General features: G+C 40.9%; 1 protein-coding gene across 2 annotated transcripts; it reads left to right on the top strand.

Annotated features, from left to right (window-relative positions):
• Nucleotides 1–3,477: 3,477 nt before the first annotated feature.
• LOC109907170 (cleft lip and palate transmembrane protein 1-like protein) lies at nt 3,478–17,611 on the top strand. 2 transcript variants are annotated; one of them, XM_020504977.2, is made up of 16 exons: nt 3,478–4,079; nt 4,199–4,293; nt 4,831–5,020; nt 5,428–5,582; nt 6,299–6,495; nt 9,276–9,370; nt 9,669–9,753; nt 11,669–11,772; nt 14,745–14,810; nt 14,924–14,974; nt 15,104–15,186; nt 15,524–15,558; nt 15,800–15,855; nt 15,971–16,015; nt 16,238–16,353; nt 16,763–17,611. In XM_020504977.2, exons 1-16 carry the CDS (start codon nt 3,915–3,917, stop codon nt 16,851–16,853), a joined length of 1,629 nt encoding a protein of 542 aa, XP_020360566.1. In that variant the 5' UTR covers nt 3,478–3,914; the 3' UTR covers nt 16,854–17,611. The 2 variants fall into 2 exon arrangements, with proteins under 2 accessions (XP_020360566.1, XP_031650956.1); XM_031795096.1 differs by having other exon boundaries at nt 14,924–15,186.
• The last annotated feature ends 1,836 nt before the right edge of the window (nt 17,612–19,447 follow it).

Raw genomic sequence — 19,447 nt, forward strand, 5'->3', positions numbered from 1 at the left:
AATGTCAGAATAATAGCAGAGATAATGATTTATTTCAGCTTTTATTTCATTCTTTCATCACATTCCCAGTGGGTCAAAAGTTGAAATACACTCAATTAGTATTTGGTAGCATTGTCTTTAAATTGTTTAACTTGGTCAAATGTTTTGGATAGCCTTCCACAAGCTTCCCACAATAAGTTGGGTGAATTTTGGCCCATTCCTCCTCATAACTGAGTCATGATTGTAAGGCCTCCTTGCTCGCACATGCTTTTTCAGTTCTGCACACAAATTTTCTATAGGACTGAGGTCAGGGCTTCGTGATGGTCACTCCAATACCTTGACTTTGTTGTCCTTAAGCCATTTTGCCACAACTTTGGAAGTATGCTTGGGGTCATTGTCCATTTGGAAGACCCATTTGCTACCAAGCTTTACCTTCCTGACACGCCTCTCTATTTTGATTAGGCCAGGGTGTGACTAGGGTCGGCATTCTAGTTTCTTTATTTCTATGTTTTGTATTTCTTTGTTTTGGCTGGGTATGGTTCTCAATCAGGGACAGCTGTCTATCGTAGTCTCTGATTGGGAACCATACTTAGGTAGCCTTTTCCCACCTGTGTTTTGTGGGTAGTTGTTTTCTGTTTTGTGTTTCTGCACCAGTCAGAACTGTTCATTTTGTTCCACTTTGTTATTTTGTTTCAGTTTTAATAAATATCATGAACACGTACAGCGCTGCGCTTTGGTCCACTCCTTCCTCAGACAAGCGTTACACTTCCTGACTGATGTCTTGAGATGTTGCTTCAATATATCCAAATAATTCTCCATCCTCATGATGCCCTCTATTTGGTGAAGTGCACCAGTCCCTCCTGCAGCAAAGCACCTCCACAACATGATGCTGCCACCCCCGTGCTTCACGATTGCGATGGTGTTCTTCGGCTTGCAAGCCTCCCCCTTTTTCCTGCAAACATAATGATGGTCATTATGGCCAAACAGTTTTATTTTTGTTTCATCAGACCAGAGGACATTTCTCCAAAAAGTATGATCTTTGTCCCCATGTGCAGTTGCAAACCGTAGTCTGGCTTTTATTTATGGCGGTTTTGGAGCAGTGGCTTCTTCCTTGCAGAGCGGCCTTTTGGGTTATGTCGATATATGACTCGTTTTACTGTGGATATAGATACTTTTGTACCTGTTTCCTCCAGCATCTTCACAAGGTCCTCCGCTGTTGTTCTGGGATTGATTTGCACTTTTCACACCAAAGTGCATCTCCTTCCTGAGTGGTATGACAGCTGCGTGGTCCCATGGTGTTTATACTTGCGTACTATTGTTTGTACAGATGAACGTGGTACCTTCAGGCGTTAGGAAATTGGTCCCAAGGATGAACCTGACTCATGGAGGTCTACAATTTTTTTCTGAGGTCTTGACTGATTCCTTTTGATTTTCCCATGAGGTCAAGCAAAGAGGCACTGAATTTGGAGGCAGGCCTTGAAATACATCCACAGACTCAAATGATGTCAATTAGCCTATCAGTTTCTAAAGCCATGACACTTTCTGGAATTTTCCAAGTTGTTTAAAGGCAGAGTCAACTTAATGTATGTAAACTTCTGACCCACTGGAATTGTGATACAGTGAATTATAAGTGAAATAATCTGTCTAGAGACAATTGTTGAAAAAATGACTTGTGTCATGCACAAAGTAGATGTTCTAACAAACAAGAAATTTGTGGAGTGGTTGAAAAACGAGTTTTAATGACTCCAACCTAAGTCTATGTAAACTTCCAACTTCAACTGTATGTACTAAAAATAGGCTATGCCTTTAATAGTAGACCTAATAGCCAGTGGTTAATTTGTCAATTTGGAGGTGCTGGAACAAAAAGTGAGCCTGAGGTACCGGAACACATGAAGAGAAAAACTCCTTTATAATATAGCATTGCGTGCATTATCATGTTTTATCATTCTGGCATAGATCAGTAGGCGCTTGCAGAAGTTGCACACATGGGAGAGAAAAATATTGTAGCCTAGGGTTCAGGAAAGCTTTGGACTTTATAAACCCATTTCATGCCATTCTACATCATTTTAGATGACTGGAGACTTTAGCACACTATTTCTTAATACCTCACAAATGATCAAAATGACAGGCTACTTTGACGCTGACAAACTGAGAATCTGAGATCAATAAAAACGATATTGTCTTCCATCCATCAACTGCCTAGACCTAGGTGTGTGGAGACACACATATTGTACAATATGAGGAGGAAATGACAGTCCTAAAAAAAACTTTCCAGTTTCACTGACTCACCCAATGATGCTAGGCTCACTCACCGGGATGTTCTCGTGCCAAATGTGTTTCTCTCTTGTTTTACTTGGTAAAACAATGCTGTTCCCTCAATAGACCTATTTGGAAGTTGATAACTTTGTCGTCTACAGCCAGACTAGTCTTCTCTTTTCAGCAGGATGCATTTTCTTTCCAACCTGTATTTTCCAGTGATTGTATTTGAAATATTGGGAAAGGTCTATTTTGGCTGCATGCCGTGCACTAACACTTTCACCCTGCTCCCGACTGTTGACATGGCTCGTGATTGGGCTACACACAATCCACAGCTAGGCATTTTTTTTAAAATAAACTATTGATCATCTGTGGCACAATTATAGGCCTACTCCTGGTGTATTATTCGGATTTGTTTCATTTATTTCTGAACAGACAGCAGTAATTCAATGACTTTGGCAAATGTATTTCAATTTATCAGGCGTGCTGCTTCGCGCAGCCATGATTCTATAAGGAAATAAATGATGAAGTGTAACGCTGGAGAGATGATAGTTGCAGGCTCATGTCTATCAGAGTAGAGAGGGAGAGAGATCATAGAAAGTGAATCTCATTCTAGTTCTGTGTGAGATACAGGCGCACTTCTCTCTCTCACCACAGCAATGGCCACGCGTTGGTCTATATAGGCTACAATGTCGTGCAAATCATAAACCCGGGCCGACCCAAAACGCATCAATTATCATGCCGTTTTAACATGACAATTTTTAGGCGATAGCCAAGAGAATTACAGAGGAGTCAACCTGAATTAGTCTAACTGATTGCTTTTATTATAATTTTACATTTACAAGTGTTTTTCAAGCCACGAGAGTTACCCGATCCTAGGAAATGGGTTCAGGAACGAAACGGTCCTGAAATGACAGGTGTCGGATCCTGCTCATATTAAACACTGCTAATAGCTACATATATTGTATTTATTCAAGTGCAGAGGTTTGTGTTTTTCAAAACCAAGACATTCAACATATTTTAATTCGTTTCTACAATACATGTACAAATCTACGGGGGGAAATTAAAAATAATAATGCTTCTATTGTTGACGTAGACCTGGCACTGATAGTGTAAAGGTGACTTGGAAAAACCGACATTATAATCAAGAGTGCACTGCATGGAGCATGGATGACATCTAGTGGCCAATATATATTCAGCTGGTATGCAGATTGTTGGATTTGCGCAGCCGCAGTTTGATACTTTCCTGAATATCGTAACCAGGAAATAAATCACGGAAGTAGCTAGCTGACACATCCATGCTTCTTTAAAAATAGCCGTGATATTGCAATTTCGAGATGCAAAGTGACGAGCAGAATTCGGGGATTTTATAATGCACAAATATTAACTAATAGACATTACATTTGATTGGTAAAGGACATGAGGAGACGTACAGTGTGGTCAACGATATCTAGCCATGGTTAGCCTAGCACCAGCCGACACCTGTGACCTCAATGACCAGTCCATAAACTACACTAACGTTACAGTATGAGCAATTCATCAACCGATGTTAATCTGCCTCAGCTAAATTCTCTCTGAGTTTCGCATCTGTCCTTGGCTCGGTTTCAGAAGAGGATAGAGTCGCTACGGTATCTGCCTGACACATTTCGTATTTGAATGACTAGACGGGAGTCCCGAGCATGTTTCAGAAAACCTCTTTCACGACGCTGATAGTCGGGGTGTTCGTTGTGTATGTTTTGCACACTTGCTGGGTGATGTATGGCATCGTTTACACCAAACCTTGTGAGAACCCCAAATTCGAAAACTGCATCAACCCATATTTGGCAGGAAAACCAAGATTGCAGGTTTGTATACATCATTGCAAGCTAGCTAGATGGAATGAAATCTTGCCAGTCAGACAGTTGTTTTGGGTGTGGAAACTGATTCGTGAACATTTGCTGTGTTCTTTATTCCCCAATCCCAGCTGAGTATCTACACAGCCTTGCGACCCAATGCTGATGGGGGACACACCCTCATTCACGAGGAGGAGGACTTTGATGTTGAGACCAAGTTTGAAAGGTGCAACATTTCTTACGGTGCCAGGATATGGTGGTATCTATCAGTCAGTCAGTTGTAATAAGCACAATGATCACCTATGGAAACTTTGTGGTAGACACAGTCAGTGCTCTCTGGGTATTTGCAGGATGACTAGGACTTCATATTAGTCATCTGGAACCAAAACGAGTGCAGATATTAACTGATTAACATTGAACAAACCGCATATAGAGACTACTTCAACCTGCAAAGATTGACCTCTCCCTGCTATATTTACGCAATAAGGCACAAGGGGGTTTGTGGTATATGGCCAATATACCACGGCTAAGGGATGTTCTTACGCACGACACAACTTAGAGTGCCTGGATACAGCCCTTTGCCTTGGTATATTTCCCATATACCGCAAACCCCAGAGGTGCCTTATTGCTATTATGAACTGGTTATCAAGAGCAGTAAAAATAACTTTTGTCATACCCGTGATATACCACGACTGTCAGCTAATCAGCATTCAGGGCTTGAACCAACCAGTTCATATTCACATATGTATCCCTTTTCCTAAAGGATAGTGAATGTGTCTCTCCCAAAGAAGACCTGTAAGAATGGGACGCTGTATGCCATGGTGTTTCTTCACCAGGCAGGTATGTCCCCGTGGCAGGACCCCAGACAGGTGCATCTGGTGTCCCAGCTCACCACCTACATGATACCCAAACCACCAGAGGTCAGCCTGATCTCAGGGGAGGAAGCAACACAGGTCAGACTACGATTACACCGCACAATGGTTGCATTCTAAATAGCACCATATTCCCTTTTTAGTTCACTACTATGGGCTCTGGTGAAAAGTAGTGCACTATAAAGGGAGTAAAGTGATATATGGGACATAACCAACATTTACAAGATCCAAAGCAAGGCATTCATACGTCTCTTCATTATTAGGGTATGTCTGTATGCGCAGACAGTGTCTTGCCTTGGAATCAACTGTTCTGAATTGTCCCTTTATAGCATCTTTTTTTTAATCAGTCTGGTACATTTGAATACCTTTCACATTGGAATGCATTTTCTGTGGAGTACATCTTTAAAACTGTCATGCTGATTGTGATGTTCAGTTTTTCCCTGGTATTTTTTCTCTCTGATCTGCTGTGGTCATTGTGCCCAGGGCAGGCGGAGCAGCTGAAACGGAAGCCTAAAGGAGGTGACTCTGCAGTTGATCGGCCCGTTTCTCACTGGCGCTCCCGTCTCACCCTCAATGTGGTGTCAGAGGACTTTATCTTCGACAGGGACTTCCTGCCCAGCGACGTGCACCGCTACCTGCGAGTGTAAGAACGCACTTATGATACAATTCATCATACACTCATAAATGGACTGCTGGAACTAATGATACAATACACAACACCTTCTTCAGGGTGAAGAAGGCACAGTGATGCTGAAACATTGGTTTACCCAATCAATTACTGGGAGCTTGTATATAGAGTGTGACTCTCTTTATTTATTTTCAGAGCCTACAGTTTACTTGCCGTTAGTCAGCACCTCTACCAACTTTTTGGGGGTGTGCCAACTCATGCTTTGTATTACAATACAACAATTCTACATTGAAGTTCCAGAGCCTTTATTTAAAGATGATCATCACTTCATTTATATGGAACAGTAAGACTTCACATTCTTACATGAAAGGCAGCCACGAAGAAGGTGAGGGCTAAGAAGTACAGGTTGGTTTCCACACTAATGCCCTTGATTTCATCAGCATCTTTCTCAGTGAATCCTGAAATCACAACAAACCAAATTATTAAAAAGGCTCCCACCAGAGTGCACAGCCGACCCCATTTTGACGTAAATCCTTGCCTTCGAGCGGAAATGCTTGTTTAGGTTCCACCTCTTATACATAATCACGAATTGGGGATGGGAAAGAATGTCCTGGAGATTTCCACATGGACCGGGAAAGCATAAACAAATAGAGAACTGACAGCTGTCAGAGCCTCTTCCACTCAGACTTCATTAATGACATAACACTAGCAATTGTTTTACTGTGTTCCAGATTTCAAAATGGAAAGAAGAGGGTGTACCTTCCACTGCTGTTTGTGGATGAGCTGAGCAACAGAGTGAAGGACTTGATGGAGATCAACAGCACCTGCACGGAACTCCCTCTCACTATCTCCTATGACACCATCTCCCTCGGGAAACTCCGCTTCTGGATTCACATGCAAGATGCCGTCTACTCTCTGCAACAGTTCGGTGAGTAGTACTATAGAAATAGCATTATAATTCAATATCTCTATGGCTAGTACTATGACCAAACTCATTGGGACGGTTTAAGTCTTGGCCCTGGACAAAACATTATTTTCCATGTAGATTCTTCATTGAGATTGCTTTTTAGTCGTGACTAGGCGTAATCTGTCCGGGAAACAGCACCCATTATGCTAGTTGATACTAGTGTACGGATTTGACACTAATCTGCGTAAGTCATACTACCTACCTCCAGAGGATCACGAACTGAACGACCGCATCACGAGAGTGACTTCTGTCCTATAGTTGCTACTGTTCTGTCATTTAATGAAGTCTGAGGGGAAGAGGTTCAATAACTGTAGTAAGAAATATAAAATAAAATCCTTTGTTTTGTCTGTTTGAACATGCAAACTGATGTTTGATAAAGGGAGGAAATAAAAATGTTTCAACTGAAAGACAATGACCAGAGCTTACCCATGATGTTGCACAACAATTTGAAGTCAGTAAGTCATAGTTTAAGTCGAAGTTTGATATATTTGGGCTTGGAAGTGGGAAATCCAAAGTGGGGATTTAAATTTCTTCTGTGGCAATGCGGTGCGTTTAGGATGTGCTAATACTTTTGTCTGTTTCTTTTTAGCGCTGGGTTTTAGTTGAACGTTACTTGGCCACCGTAGTCTAGACTTGGCCACCGTAGTCTAGACTTGGCCACCGTAGTCTAGACTTGGCCACCGTAGTCTAGACTTGGCCACCGTAGTCTAGACTTGGCCACCGTAGTCTAGACTTGGCCACCGTAGTCTAGACTTGGCCACCGTAGTCTAGACTTGGCCACCGTAGTCTAGACTTGGCCACCGTAGTCTACACTTGGCCACCGTAGTCTACACTTGGCCAGCTGAGACATGCAGCAAATGAAAATAGGGGATGCAAACGCATGTTTTTGCACCTACCCTTTTTACCAGAAAATTAACATAATCAAATGTAGAATTTGTCATTTTTCACAAATTGTTGAGCTAGTCTTTATAGAACATGACCATTTTTATAAATGGTATAATTGTGTGTTATGATTGCATTTTGGGACCCCGTCGCCCCAAGATGGACGTTTTTGACAACTAAAGTCTTGCTTCGCTTCACTGCTTTGATTAGTGCAACTAAACCACAAGTGTCTGTCCTATAATGAACAGGCACCCACGAAATAACATTTATTTTGTTGTGCATTGTATTGGTGTTTCGTGTCTGATGCGCTCAGGGTGTTGTGACGTTTCATTTACCACGTGCATGATGAGCAAAGTCATTGTAGCGTAGCCTATCATTTAACTGAGAACCATGAGCACGGGCTGACTTGGATTTGCTGTACAGCAGCTGAAGTCTGCTACTTTTTATGGATATATTGAAGCAACATCTCAAGACATCAGAAGTTAAAGCTTGGTTACGAATGGGTCTTCCAAATGGACAATGACCCCAAACATACTTCCAAAATTGTGGCAAAATGGCTTAACTTCTCTGGGATATATAGCGTCCCACCGGCCAAGATCCAGTGAAAATGCAGAGTGCCAAATTCAAATAAATTACTATAAAAATTCAACTTTCATGAAATCACACATGCAATACACCAAATTAAAGCTACACTTGTTGTGAATCCAGCCAACATGTCAAATTTCAAAAAGGCTTTACGGCGAAAGCAAACGATGCTATTATCTGAGGACAGCACTAAAGTAAACAAACATTCCAATTTCAACCCTCCAGGCGCGACACAAAATGCAGAAATAAAGATATAATTCATGCCTTACCTTTGACAAGCTTCTTCTGTTGGCACTCCAATATGTCCCATAAACATCACAAATGGTCCTTTTGTTCGATTAATTCCGTCGATATATATCCAAAATGTCAATTTATTTGGCGGGTTTGATCCAGAAAAACACCAGTTTCAACTTGCGCAACGTGACATTAAAATATCTCATGTTACCTGTAAGCTTTGTCCAAACATTTCAAACTACTTTTGTAATACAACTTTAGGTATTTTTTTATGGTAATTAATATAAGACGGGATGATCTGTGTTCAATACCGGAGGAAAACAAAGTGTAATTAGCTTTCAGGTCACGCGCCTCTAACAAAGAGTACACTTCCCTCGAGCCTCATTCTGAACAGTGCTGCTTCTTCATTTCTCAAAGGAAAAACCTCAACCAATTTCTAAATAGTGTTGACATCCAGTAGAAGCGATAGGAACTGCAAGAAGGTCCCTTGGAAATCTGGATTCCCAATGAAAACCCATTGAAAAGAGAGTGACCTCAAAAACAAACAAAACAAATCTGAATGGTTTGTCCTCGGGGTTTCACCTGCTAAATAAGTTATGTTATACTCACAGACATGATTGAAACAGTGTTTTCTATCCAAATCTACTAATAATATGCAGATCTTAGCTTCTGGGCCTGAGTAGCAGGCAGTTTACTTTGGACACGCTTTTCATCCGGACGGGAAAATACTGCCACCTATCCCAGAGAAATTAAGGACCACAAAGTCAAGGTATTGGAGTGGCCATCACATAGGCCGTACCTCAATCCTATAGAAAATGTGTGGGCAGAACTGAAAAGGCGTGTGCGAGCAAGGAGACCTACAAACCTGAGGTGTATGTAAACTTCTAACTTCAACTGTATAAGAAGCTTGCGTCATTCTTCAGAGATGGAACCTACTAAAACAAGCATTTCCACTCAACGGCAAGGAATTACGTCAAAATGGGGTCAGCTGTGCACTCTGGTGGGAGCCTTTTTAATAATTTGGTTTGTTGTGATTTCAGGCTTCACTGAGAAAGATGCTGATGAAATCAAGGGCATTTTCGTGGAAACCAACCTGTACTTCTTAGCCCTCACCTTCTTCGTGGCTGCCTTTCATGTAAGAATGTGAAGTCTTACTGTTCCATATAAATGAAGTGATGATCATCTTTTAATGTTTATATTTTAAAATGTTTAGTAACTTAGCAGTCGCTCTTATCCAGAGCGACTTACAGGAGTGCACATAGACAGATTTTTTTTCACCTAGTCGGCTCGAGGATTCGAACCAGCTAACTTTGAGGCTGTTACTGGCCCAATGGTCTGAACCGCTAGATCTACTTGCCACACACATGCATGACTGAGATTCACTAAATTATTCCTTTGTCACATTGCAACTTAAAAGCATGTTTCATTTACAGCTCCTGTTTGATTTCCTGGCCTTCAAACATGACATCAGCTTCTGGAAGCAGAAGAAAAGCATGGTGGGAATGTCCAGCAAAGCAGGTGGGTGGACTTCTTACGAAGATGCTGTTAGGCAGGGTTGGGGTCAATTCCAATTAAAGTAATTCAGGACATGATTTAGAATTTAAAACCTGAAATGAATACAAACTGCTGTGCCTGGCACCTACTATCATACCCCGTTCAAAGGCACTTAAATAATTTGTCTTGCCCATTCACCCTCTGAATGGCACACATACACAATCCATGTCTCAAGGATTAAAAATCCTTCTTTAACCTGTCTTTAGAGGTCGATCGATTAATTGGCATGGCCGATTAATTAGGGCCGATTTCAAGTTTTCATAACAATCTATAATCTGCATTTTTGGATGCTGATTTCATTGCACTCCATGCGGAGGCTGTGTGGTAGGCTGACCACCTGTTACGCGAGTGCAGCAAGGAGCCAAGGTAAATTGCTAGCTAGCATTAAACTTATCTTGTAAAAAAAACTATCAATCTTAACATAATCACTAGTTAACTACACATGGTTGATGATATTACTAGTTTAACTAGCTTGTCCTGCGTTGCAAATAATCAATGCAGTGCCTGTTAATTTATCATGGAATCACAGCCTACTTCAACCAAACGGGTGATGATTTAACGAGCGCATTTGTGAAAAAAGCACTGTCGTTGCACCAATGTACCTAACCATAAACATCAATGCCTTCCTTAAAATCAACACACAGGTATATATTTTTAAACCTGCATAATTAGTTAAAAGAAATTAATGTTAGCAGGCAATATTAACTAGGAAAATTGTGTCACTTCTCTTGCGTTCTTTGCAAGCAGAGTCGGGGTATATGCAGCAGTTTGGGCCGCCTTGCTCGTTGAGAACTGTGTGAAGACCATTTCTTCCTAACAAAGACCGTAATTAATTTGCCATAATTTTACATAATTATGGACATAACATTGAAGGTTGTACAATGTAGCAGCAATATTTAGACTTATGGATGACATCCGTTAGATAAAATACAGAACGGTTCCGTATTTCACTGAAAGAAAAAACATCTTGTTTTTGAAATGATAGTTTCCGGATTTGGCCATATTAATGAGCTACGGCTCGTATTTCTGTGTGTTTATTATAATTAAGTCTATGATTTGATATTTGATAGAGCAGTCTGACTGAGCGGTGGTAGGCACCAGCAGGCTCGTAAGCATTCATTCAAACAGCACTTTTCTACATTTGCCAGCAGCTCTTCGCAATGCTTGAAGCACAGCTCTGTTTATGACTTCAAGCCTATCAACTCCCGAGATTAGGCTGGCAATACTATAGTGCATATAAGAACATCCAATAGTCATAGGTATATGAAATACAAATGGTATAGAGAGAAATAGTCCTGTAATAATTACAACCTAAAACCTCTTAACTGGGAATATTGAAGATTCATTATTGAAGACTATGTATATTGAAGATGATGAAAGCTGGAACCACCAGCTTTCATATGTTCTCATGTTCTGAGCAAGGAACTTTAAACGTTAGCTTTTTTTTCTGGCACATATTGCACTTTTACTTCTCCAACACTGTTTTTGTATTATTTAAACCAAATTGAACATGCTTCTTTATTTATTTGAGACTAAATAGATGTTTATTTATGTATTATATTAAGTTAAAATAAGTGTTCATTCAGTATTGTTTGTTGTAATTGTCATTATTACATATATATATATATATATAAAAATCGACCGATTTAATCGGTATCGTTTTTTTGGTCCTCCAATAATCGGTATCGACGTTGAGAAAACATAATCGGTCGACATCTAGTCTCCTCCCCTTCCTCTACACTGATTGAAGTGCATTTAGCAAGTGACATCAATGAGGGATCATAACTTGCACCTGGTCAGTCTAATGTTTTGTCTGCTCAGTGTATTTGCAGTTTTTGACTATTCCCCTTACATGTGTTTATCTTGTGGTCCTTTCCAGTACTGTGGAGGTGTTTCAGCACCATTGTGATTTTCATGTACCTGTTTGATGAGCAGACCAGCCTGCTGGTCCTCATTCCTGCTGGAGTAGGCTCCATGATCGAGGTACGTCTCCTCACAAGCATTTAGTGGTTTTATCCCAAATGACTCCTTATGTAGTGCCCTACTTCTGGCTAGGGCTATTTACAGTTGAGGTCAGAAGTTTACATATACCTTATCCAAATACATTTCAACTCAGTTTTACACAATTCCTGACATTTAATCCTAGTAAAAATTCCCTGTCTTAGGTCAGTTAGGATCACACTTTTTTTTAAAGAATGTGAAATGTCAGAATAATAGTAGAGTGATTTATTTCAGCTTTTATTTCTTTCATCACATTCCCAGTGGATTAGAAGTTTACATACAATCAATTAGTATTTGGTAGCATTGCCTTTTAAATTGTTTAACTTCGGTCCAACATTTCGGGTAGCCTTCCACAAGCTTCCCACAATGAGTTGGGTGAATTTTGGCCCATTCCTCCCGACAGAGCTGGTGTAACTTTTTCAGTTCTGCCCACAAATGTTTGATATGATTGAGGTCAGGACTTTGTGATGGCCACTCCAACACCTTGACTTTGTTGTCTTTTAAGCCATTTTGCCTTCCTGACTGATGTTTTGAGATGTTGCTTCAATATATCCACATAATTTTTCTGACTTATGATGCCATATATTTTATGAAGTGCACCATTCCCTCCTGCAGCAAAGCACCCCCACAAAATGATGCTTTCACCCCCGTTCTTCACAGTTGGGATGGTGTTCTTTGGCTTGCAAGCCTCCCCCTTTTTCCTCCAAACATAACGATGGTCATTATGGCCAAACAGTTCTATTTTTGTTTCATCAGACCAGAAGATATTTCTCCAAAAAGTACGATCTTTGTCCCCATGTGCAGTTGCAAACCGTAGTCTGGCTTTTGTATGGCGGTTTTGGAGCAGTGGCTTCTTCCTTGCTGAGCGGCCTTTCAGGTTATGTCGATATAGGACTCGTTTTACTGTGGATATAGATACTTTTGTACCTGTTTCCTCCAGCATCTTCAAGGTCCTTTGCTGTTGTTCTGGGATTGATTTGCACTTTTTGCACCAAAGTACGTTCATCTCTAGGAGACAGAACGCATCTCCTTCCCTATTTAACTGTCCTTCCTCACAAAGTTTGCACTTGTTTAATAATTCACATTTGAAATTAAATGATTGGTATATAGATTTGTGGGAAGTAGTAAATGAGTGCACACTTCAGGAGAATGCCGATATTATTGGGACGCAGGAGAACAACGATATTATTGGGACGCAGGAGAATAACGATATTATTGGGACGCAGGAGAATAGCGATATTATTGGGACGCAGGAGAATGACGATATTATTGGGATGCAGGAGAATGACGATATTATTGGGACGCAGGAGAATGACGATATTATTGGGACGCAGGAGAATGGCGATATTATTGGGACGCAGGAGAATGGCGATATTATTGGGACGCAGGAGAATGACGATATTATTGGGATGCAGGAGAATGACGATATTATTGGGACGCAGGAGAATAACGATATTATTGGGACGCAGGAGAATAACGATATTATTGGGACGCAGGAGAATAACGATATTATTGGGACGCAGGAGAATGCCGATATTATTGGGACCCAGGAGAATGCCGATATTATTGGGACGCAGGAGAATGACGATATTATTGGGATGCAGGAGAATGACGATATTATTGGGACGCAGGAGAATGGCGATATTATTGGGACGCAGGAGAATGGCGATATTATTGGGACGCAGGAGAATGACGATATTATTGGGATGCAGGAGAATGACGATATTATTGGGACGCAGGAGAATGTCGATATTATTGGGACGCAGGAGAATGTCGATATTATTGGGACGCAGGAGAATGTCGATATTATTGGGACGCAGGAGAATTACGATATTATTGGGACGCAGGAGAATGTCGATATTATTGGGACGCAGGAGAATGTCGATATTATTGGGACGCAGGAGAATGTCGATATTATTGGGACGCAGGAGAATGACGATATTATTGGGACGCAGGAGAATGACGATATTATTGGGACGCAGGAGAATGACGATATTATTGGGACGCAGGAGAATGACGATATTATTGGGACGCAAGAGAATGACGATATTATTGGGATGCAGGAGAATGACGATATTATTGGGACGCAGGAGAATGGCGATATTATTGGGACGCAGGAGAATGGCGATATTATTGGGACGCAGGAGAATGACGATATTATTGGGATGCAGGAGAATGACGATATTATTGGGACGCAGGAGAATGGCGATATTATTGGGGCGCAGGAGAATGGCGATATTATTGGGACGCAGGAGAATGGCGATATTATTGGGACGCAGGAGAATGGCGATATTATTGGGACGCAGGAGAATGGCGATATTATTGGGACGCAGGAGAATGACGATATTATTGGGACGCAGGAGAATGACGATATTATTGGGACGCAGGAGAATGGCGATATTATTGGGACGCAGGAGAATGGCGATATTATTGGGACGCAGGAGAATGACGATATTATTGGGACGCAGGAGAATGACGATATTATTGGGACGCAGGAGAATGACGATATTATTGGGACGCAAGAGAATGACGATATTATTGGGACGCAGGAGAAAGGAGTTATTATTGGGACGCAGGAGAAAGACGATATTATTGGGACGCAGGAGAAAGACGATATTATTGGGACGTAACTCAGGGTCTGGCAATAGGGTTCCATTTGGGACATACACAGTGTTTCCCTAAAGTTCTCTATTTGCACAGTTACTGTTGTTCACGTTAGTAAAATGTCTGACCCCATTGACTTTTGTCAGATTGAGTTGATAATCTTTTTCTGTTTGCTGCCCAATTCAGTGACTATCAATGTGGTCCTCTTTTGTAGGTTTGGTAATTCCATCATCCTGTGTCCTGGTTTCTCTTAATCCCCTATGTTTTAGATCCTTGTGGATGATTGTGTTCTTGTAGTTGATTGCACTATGTCCTCTCGACGCCTGACTGGTTTATCTGTCCCTCTACAGGTGTGGAAGGTGAAGAAAGCCTTTAAAATACAGGTTATCTGGAAAGGTGTAAAACCCACATTTATTGTAAGTCTGGTTTGTTTGTAAAGATATCAGTTTATCGGAGTTAATTTCCTCAGGATTACGTTTGGTCTCTGTTTGTTCTACATTGATATCAGTGTGTGTTTGTCTCCCCACAGTTTGGAAAGTCTGACGAATCAGAGAGGAGGACTGTAGAGTATGATACTCTTGTGAGACTTGACATACACCTTTTTTTATGTCCAAAAATGACGTGTTCCTTTTGTCCTCAGTTTGTATACAGTAGCGTTGTCATAAATAGCAACCGTTTGATTTTCCTTGCAACGTTCTTCTCTTCCCAGGCAATGAAGTACCTGTCGTATTTACTCTACCCAATGTGTATTGGAGGAGCGGTTTATGCCTTAGTGTTTTTGAGATACAAAAGGTAGGCTATAACTCTGGAAAATAACAGTAGGGTCTACTACAGTGATGGACAACTGTAGTAGTTTTTTGGGAGCGAGAAATTATTATTTGGGATTTAAAAAAGACCCCAGACTACACTTGAAATTACAATGGACCTCTGTCTTCTGGCAATAACGTCCCTTTTTATTGCCTGCAAATAGAGTTTGACTAACAAATCAACTTCCCGAAACAATCTGTGTGGCCATCGGTTGTCATTTAGAAATCTCAGTGTGGCCCTGGAGCCTCGAGATGTTGCCCAGACCCAGTCTACTATGTGTTTTCAATGTGTAATAATGTCTCACCTGCTTTCTGTTTGGCAGTTGGTTCTCCTGGATCATCAACAGTTTAGTGAATGGTATGTTCTCTGACACTATCCTGAAGCCAGCATGATTTGCTTTAATTCACTTTTAAAAGACAGATTTACCTTAAGTGTTTTTTAAAAGTTTTTTTTTAGCTCAAATGTTTTATTGTATGTTCAGTCAATAGGCAGAATCATTGGACAAATAAGAAATGCTTTGTCAGTGCACGTTCATGATCACATGATAATTAATACTAGAAGCATTGATATTGTCATTGATGGTCTCTTTTTTTGACAGGAGTGTACGCTTTTGGATTCCTCTTCATGCTACCTCAACTCTTTGTTAACTACAAGGTCAGTTACATTATACTGTGTGTTAGTGCACATGTCTTCTGTTCTATGTTATCTTTAGCATGCCGCTAAAAGCCAGATGCTGGTGTCCATATCGATTATTTTCTTGTTTCAACAGTTCAAATCTGTGGCACATCTACCCTGGAAAGCATTCATGTATAAAGTGAGTGAATTATATAAGCTCTCATTTGAGAGATCGCCAGGTTTTACACTGTTAGATGTCTCGGAAAGGGTTTTATCATTGAAGGACAGTAAGAGTATGGCTACTGGAATGTGTCGTAATTGTTACAATGAAATATCCATAAATCTATCAGAAAGAAAAACAACATAAAGTGATGAAACTGAAGGACGTTAATGATAGTAGTTTATATTTGTCCATCCCCAGGCGTTCAACACCTTTATCGATGACATATTTGCCTTCATCATCACAATGCCCACCTCCCACCGGTTAGCCTGCTTCAGGGATGATGTGGTCTTCCTCGTCTACTTGTACCAGAGATGGTAAGCCACACGGCAGATACGCACACAGGGGTAGGATCTTAATTTGAGAATTTGCTGAGAATTTCCCTACGCTGCAGAAAATGTCGATGAGCTTTGTGATTTACATAAATTCACTGAAAACTCAAACTAACACAAGGTTATAATTAATATATTAAGTAGCCTACTTTTTTTCCCAGCTGATAGACTAACCACTGATCAAACAACATTGTAGACTAAACATTCAAATTCTGTTACTGCAAGATTATTTCTCTGCAACAATACTGGTCAAATAAAGATCCTATACACACACTGCACTAAATTGACTGTCACTGGTAAGTAACAATATCTCCTATGCTACAACAGAATATCCTCACATTGAATGCATCAATTTGTTTACTACAACTTTTTTCCACTATTTTTCTATCGTAAGGCTGTATCCTGTTGATAAGACCAGAATGAACGAATACGGACTGTCTTACAATGAGGAGGAGAAACCCAAAGGAAAGGCCCACAAAGACTAAAACTGATCACAGACACACATGCAGGTCCTGAGAGCCATATGCAGAATATGGACCTACACGTTGCTGTGTTGGGATTGGGTACAATGCCTATAAAACACATTGGTGTTATTTGTCAGAAGGTGGATTTGCTTAGGGAAGGTTCAGCTATCCTTACTGCCCTGCTAAGCCCCTCACTCCCAGCCAGTCACCACCCACCCACCCACCTACCTTATACCTACCCAGACCATTGAAGACTTGAGTGGGCTTTCCTAAGCAATGCGATGCCTAGCACAGCACTGGTTGAATTGACCGCAGCTGCCTCCAGTTGAAGGAGCACGGACCAACCCATTATGTATACCATGACTGGTGAATGTGTTTGTCTATGGAATGAGACCAACTCAGTCCCACACACCCCTTGCCTGCCTACACATGTTCCCCCCCCCCCCCACTCCATCCAACTTGTAAAAAAGAACACCTGGTGTTTCATATCATGATGTCATCATCAGGAGACGCTGACTGATGTCGCCACGTTTTGTTCTCGTGGTCAAAACGTCCAGAATCCTGTTTGATCATTCAGGAGAAGATATGTGCATTGGTTTGTATTTGACCTTGTATTAGAACATGAAGACCACGAGATGATGGTGCCAAATATGGGAAATTATATTTGATGTGCTTTGAATGTGACATTTTGTTAATTGTTATTAAAGCATTTGATAATGTTTGATTGTTTTGGTGGAGTTTTGAGTAAATTAATAAATTGACTTCAGTGTTATAAGGACCAATTGGGTGGAAATTATATTTACTTTTGTCAAAATATGATTTAAGACTCATATGATATGTGACGATGTCTGGTCTTTTTAAAAATGTTTGATCAAGTTCTATCAGATGTTGCAGTACAGGGTTGTTTGACTCATACCCTACGACTTCCTGCTGCTTTTCTGTTCTACATGATCATTAATTGCACCCGCCTGGTGTTCCAGCTCTAAATCAGTACCTGATTAGAGGGGAAGGATGCAGTGGAACTGGATTTGAGGTTTGAGGGCTGTAGGTGACGCTTTATTTTCAAACAAATCTCTTGTTTGCTTTCCTCCCACCAGGATGGGTATCATTTAATTTAGCCCATATTAGTTTCATTTTGTGAATTGTTTGCATCATGCCATGGCTGTAGGCAGGTGTCCAATGAACCAAGTCGGAGTTTACATACTCTTAGTTTGGCGTCACTAAAACTCGTTTTTCAACCACTCTACAAATGTCTTGTTAACAAACTATAGTTTTGGCAAGTCGGTTAGGACATCTACTTTGTGCATGACACAAGTCATTATTCCAACAATTGTTTACATACAGATTATTTCACTGTATCACAATTCCAGTAGGTCAGAAATGTACATACACTAAGTTGACTGTGCCTTTAAACAGCTTGGAAAATTCCAGAAAATGATGTCATTTAGCTTATCAGAAGCTTCTAAAGCCATGACATCATTTGAGTCAATTAGAGGTGTACCTGTGGATGTATTTCAAGGCCTACCTTCAAACTCAGTGCCTCTTTGCTTGCCATCATGGGATAATCCAAAAAAAACAGCCAAAACCTGATAAAAAATTGTAGTCTTCCACAAGTCTGGTTCATCCTTGGGAGCAATTTCCAAACACCTGAAGGTATCACGTTCATCTGTACAAACAATAGTACGCAAGTATAAACACCATGGGACCACGCAGCCGTCATACCGCTCAGGAAGGAGATACGTTCTGTCTCCTAGGTGCGAAAAGTGCAAATCAATCCCAGAACAGCAAAGGACCTTGTAAAGATGCTGGAGGAAACAGGGACAAAAGTATCTACATCCACAGTAAACTGAGGCCTATATCGACATAACTTGAAAGGCCGCTCAGCAAGGAAGAAGCCACTGCTCCAAAACCGCCATACAAAAGCCAGGCTACAGTTTGCAACTGCACATGGGGACAAAGATCGTACTTTTTGGAGAATGTCCTCTGGTCTGATGAAACAAAAATAGAACTGTTTGGCCATAATGACCATCATTATGTTTGGAGGAAAAGGGTGGGCTTGCAAGCCGAAGAACGCCATCCCAACCGTGAAGCATGGGGGTGGCAGCACCATGTTGTGGAGGTGCTTTGCTGCAGGGGGGGACTGGTGCTCTTCACAAAATATATGGCATCATGAGGATATTTGTTTACCTTCATTTAACTAGGCAAGTCAGTTAAGAACAAATTCTTATTTTCAATGACTGCCTAGGAACAGTGGGTTAACTGCCTGTTCAGGGGCAGAACAACAGATTTGTACCTTGTCAGCTCAGGGGTTTGGACTAGTAACCTTCCGGTTACTAGTGCAAAGCTCTAACCACTAGGCTACCCTGAAGCAACATCTCAAGACATCAGTCAGGAAGTTAAAGCTTGGTCACAAATGGGTCTTCCAAATGGACAATTTCACAATTTCACATTCTTAAAATAAAGTGGTGATCCTAACTGACCTAAGACAGGGAATTTTTACTAGGATTAAATGTCAGGAATTGTGAAAAACTGAGTTTAAACGTATTTGGCTAAGGTGTATGTAAACTTCCGAAATTCAACTGTAAATTGCCTTGCCTTGTTCAGGTGCAGAACAC

Source organism: Oncorhynchus kisutch, linkage group LG17, assembly GCF_002021735.2.
Source record: "Oncorhynchus kisutch isolate 150728-3 linkage group LG17, Okis_V2, whole genome shotgun sequence".
Taxonomy (NCBI): domain Eukaryota; kingdom Metazoa; phylum Chordata; class Actinopteri; order Salmoniformes; family Salmonidae; genus Oncorhynchus; species Oncorhynchus kisutch.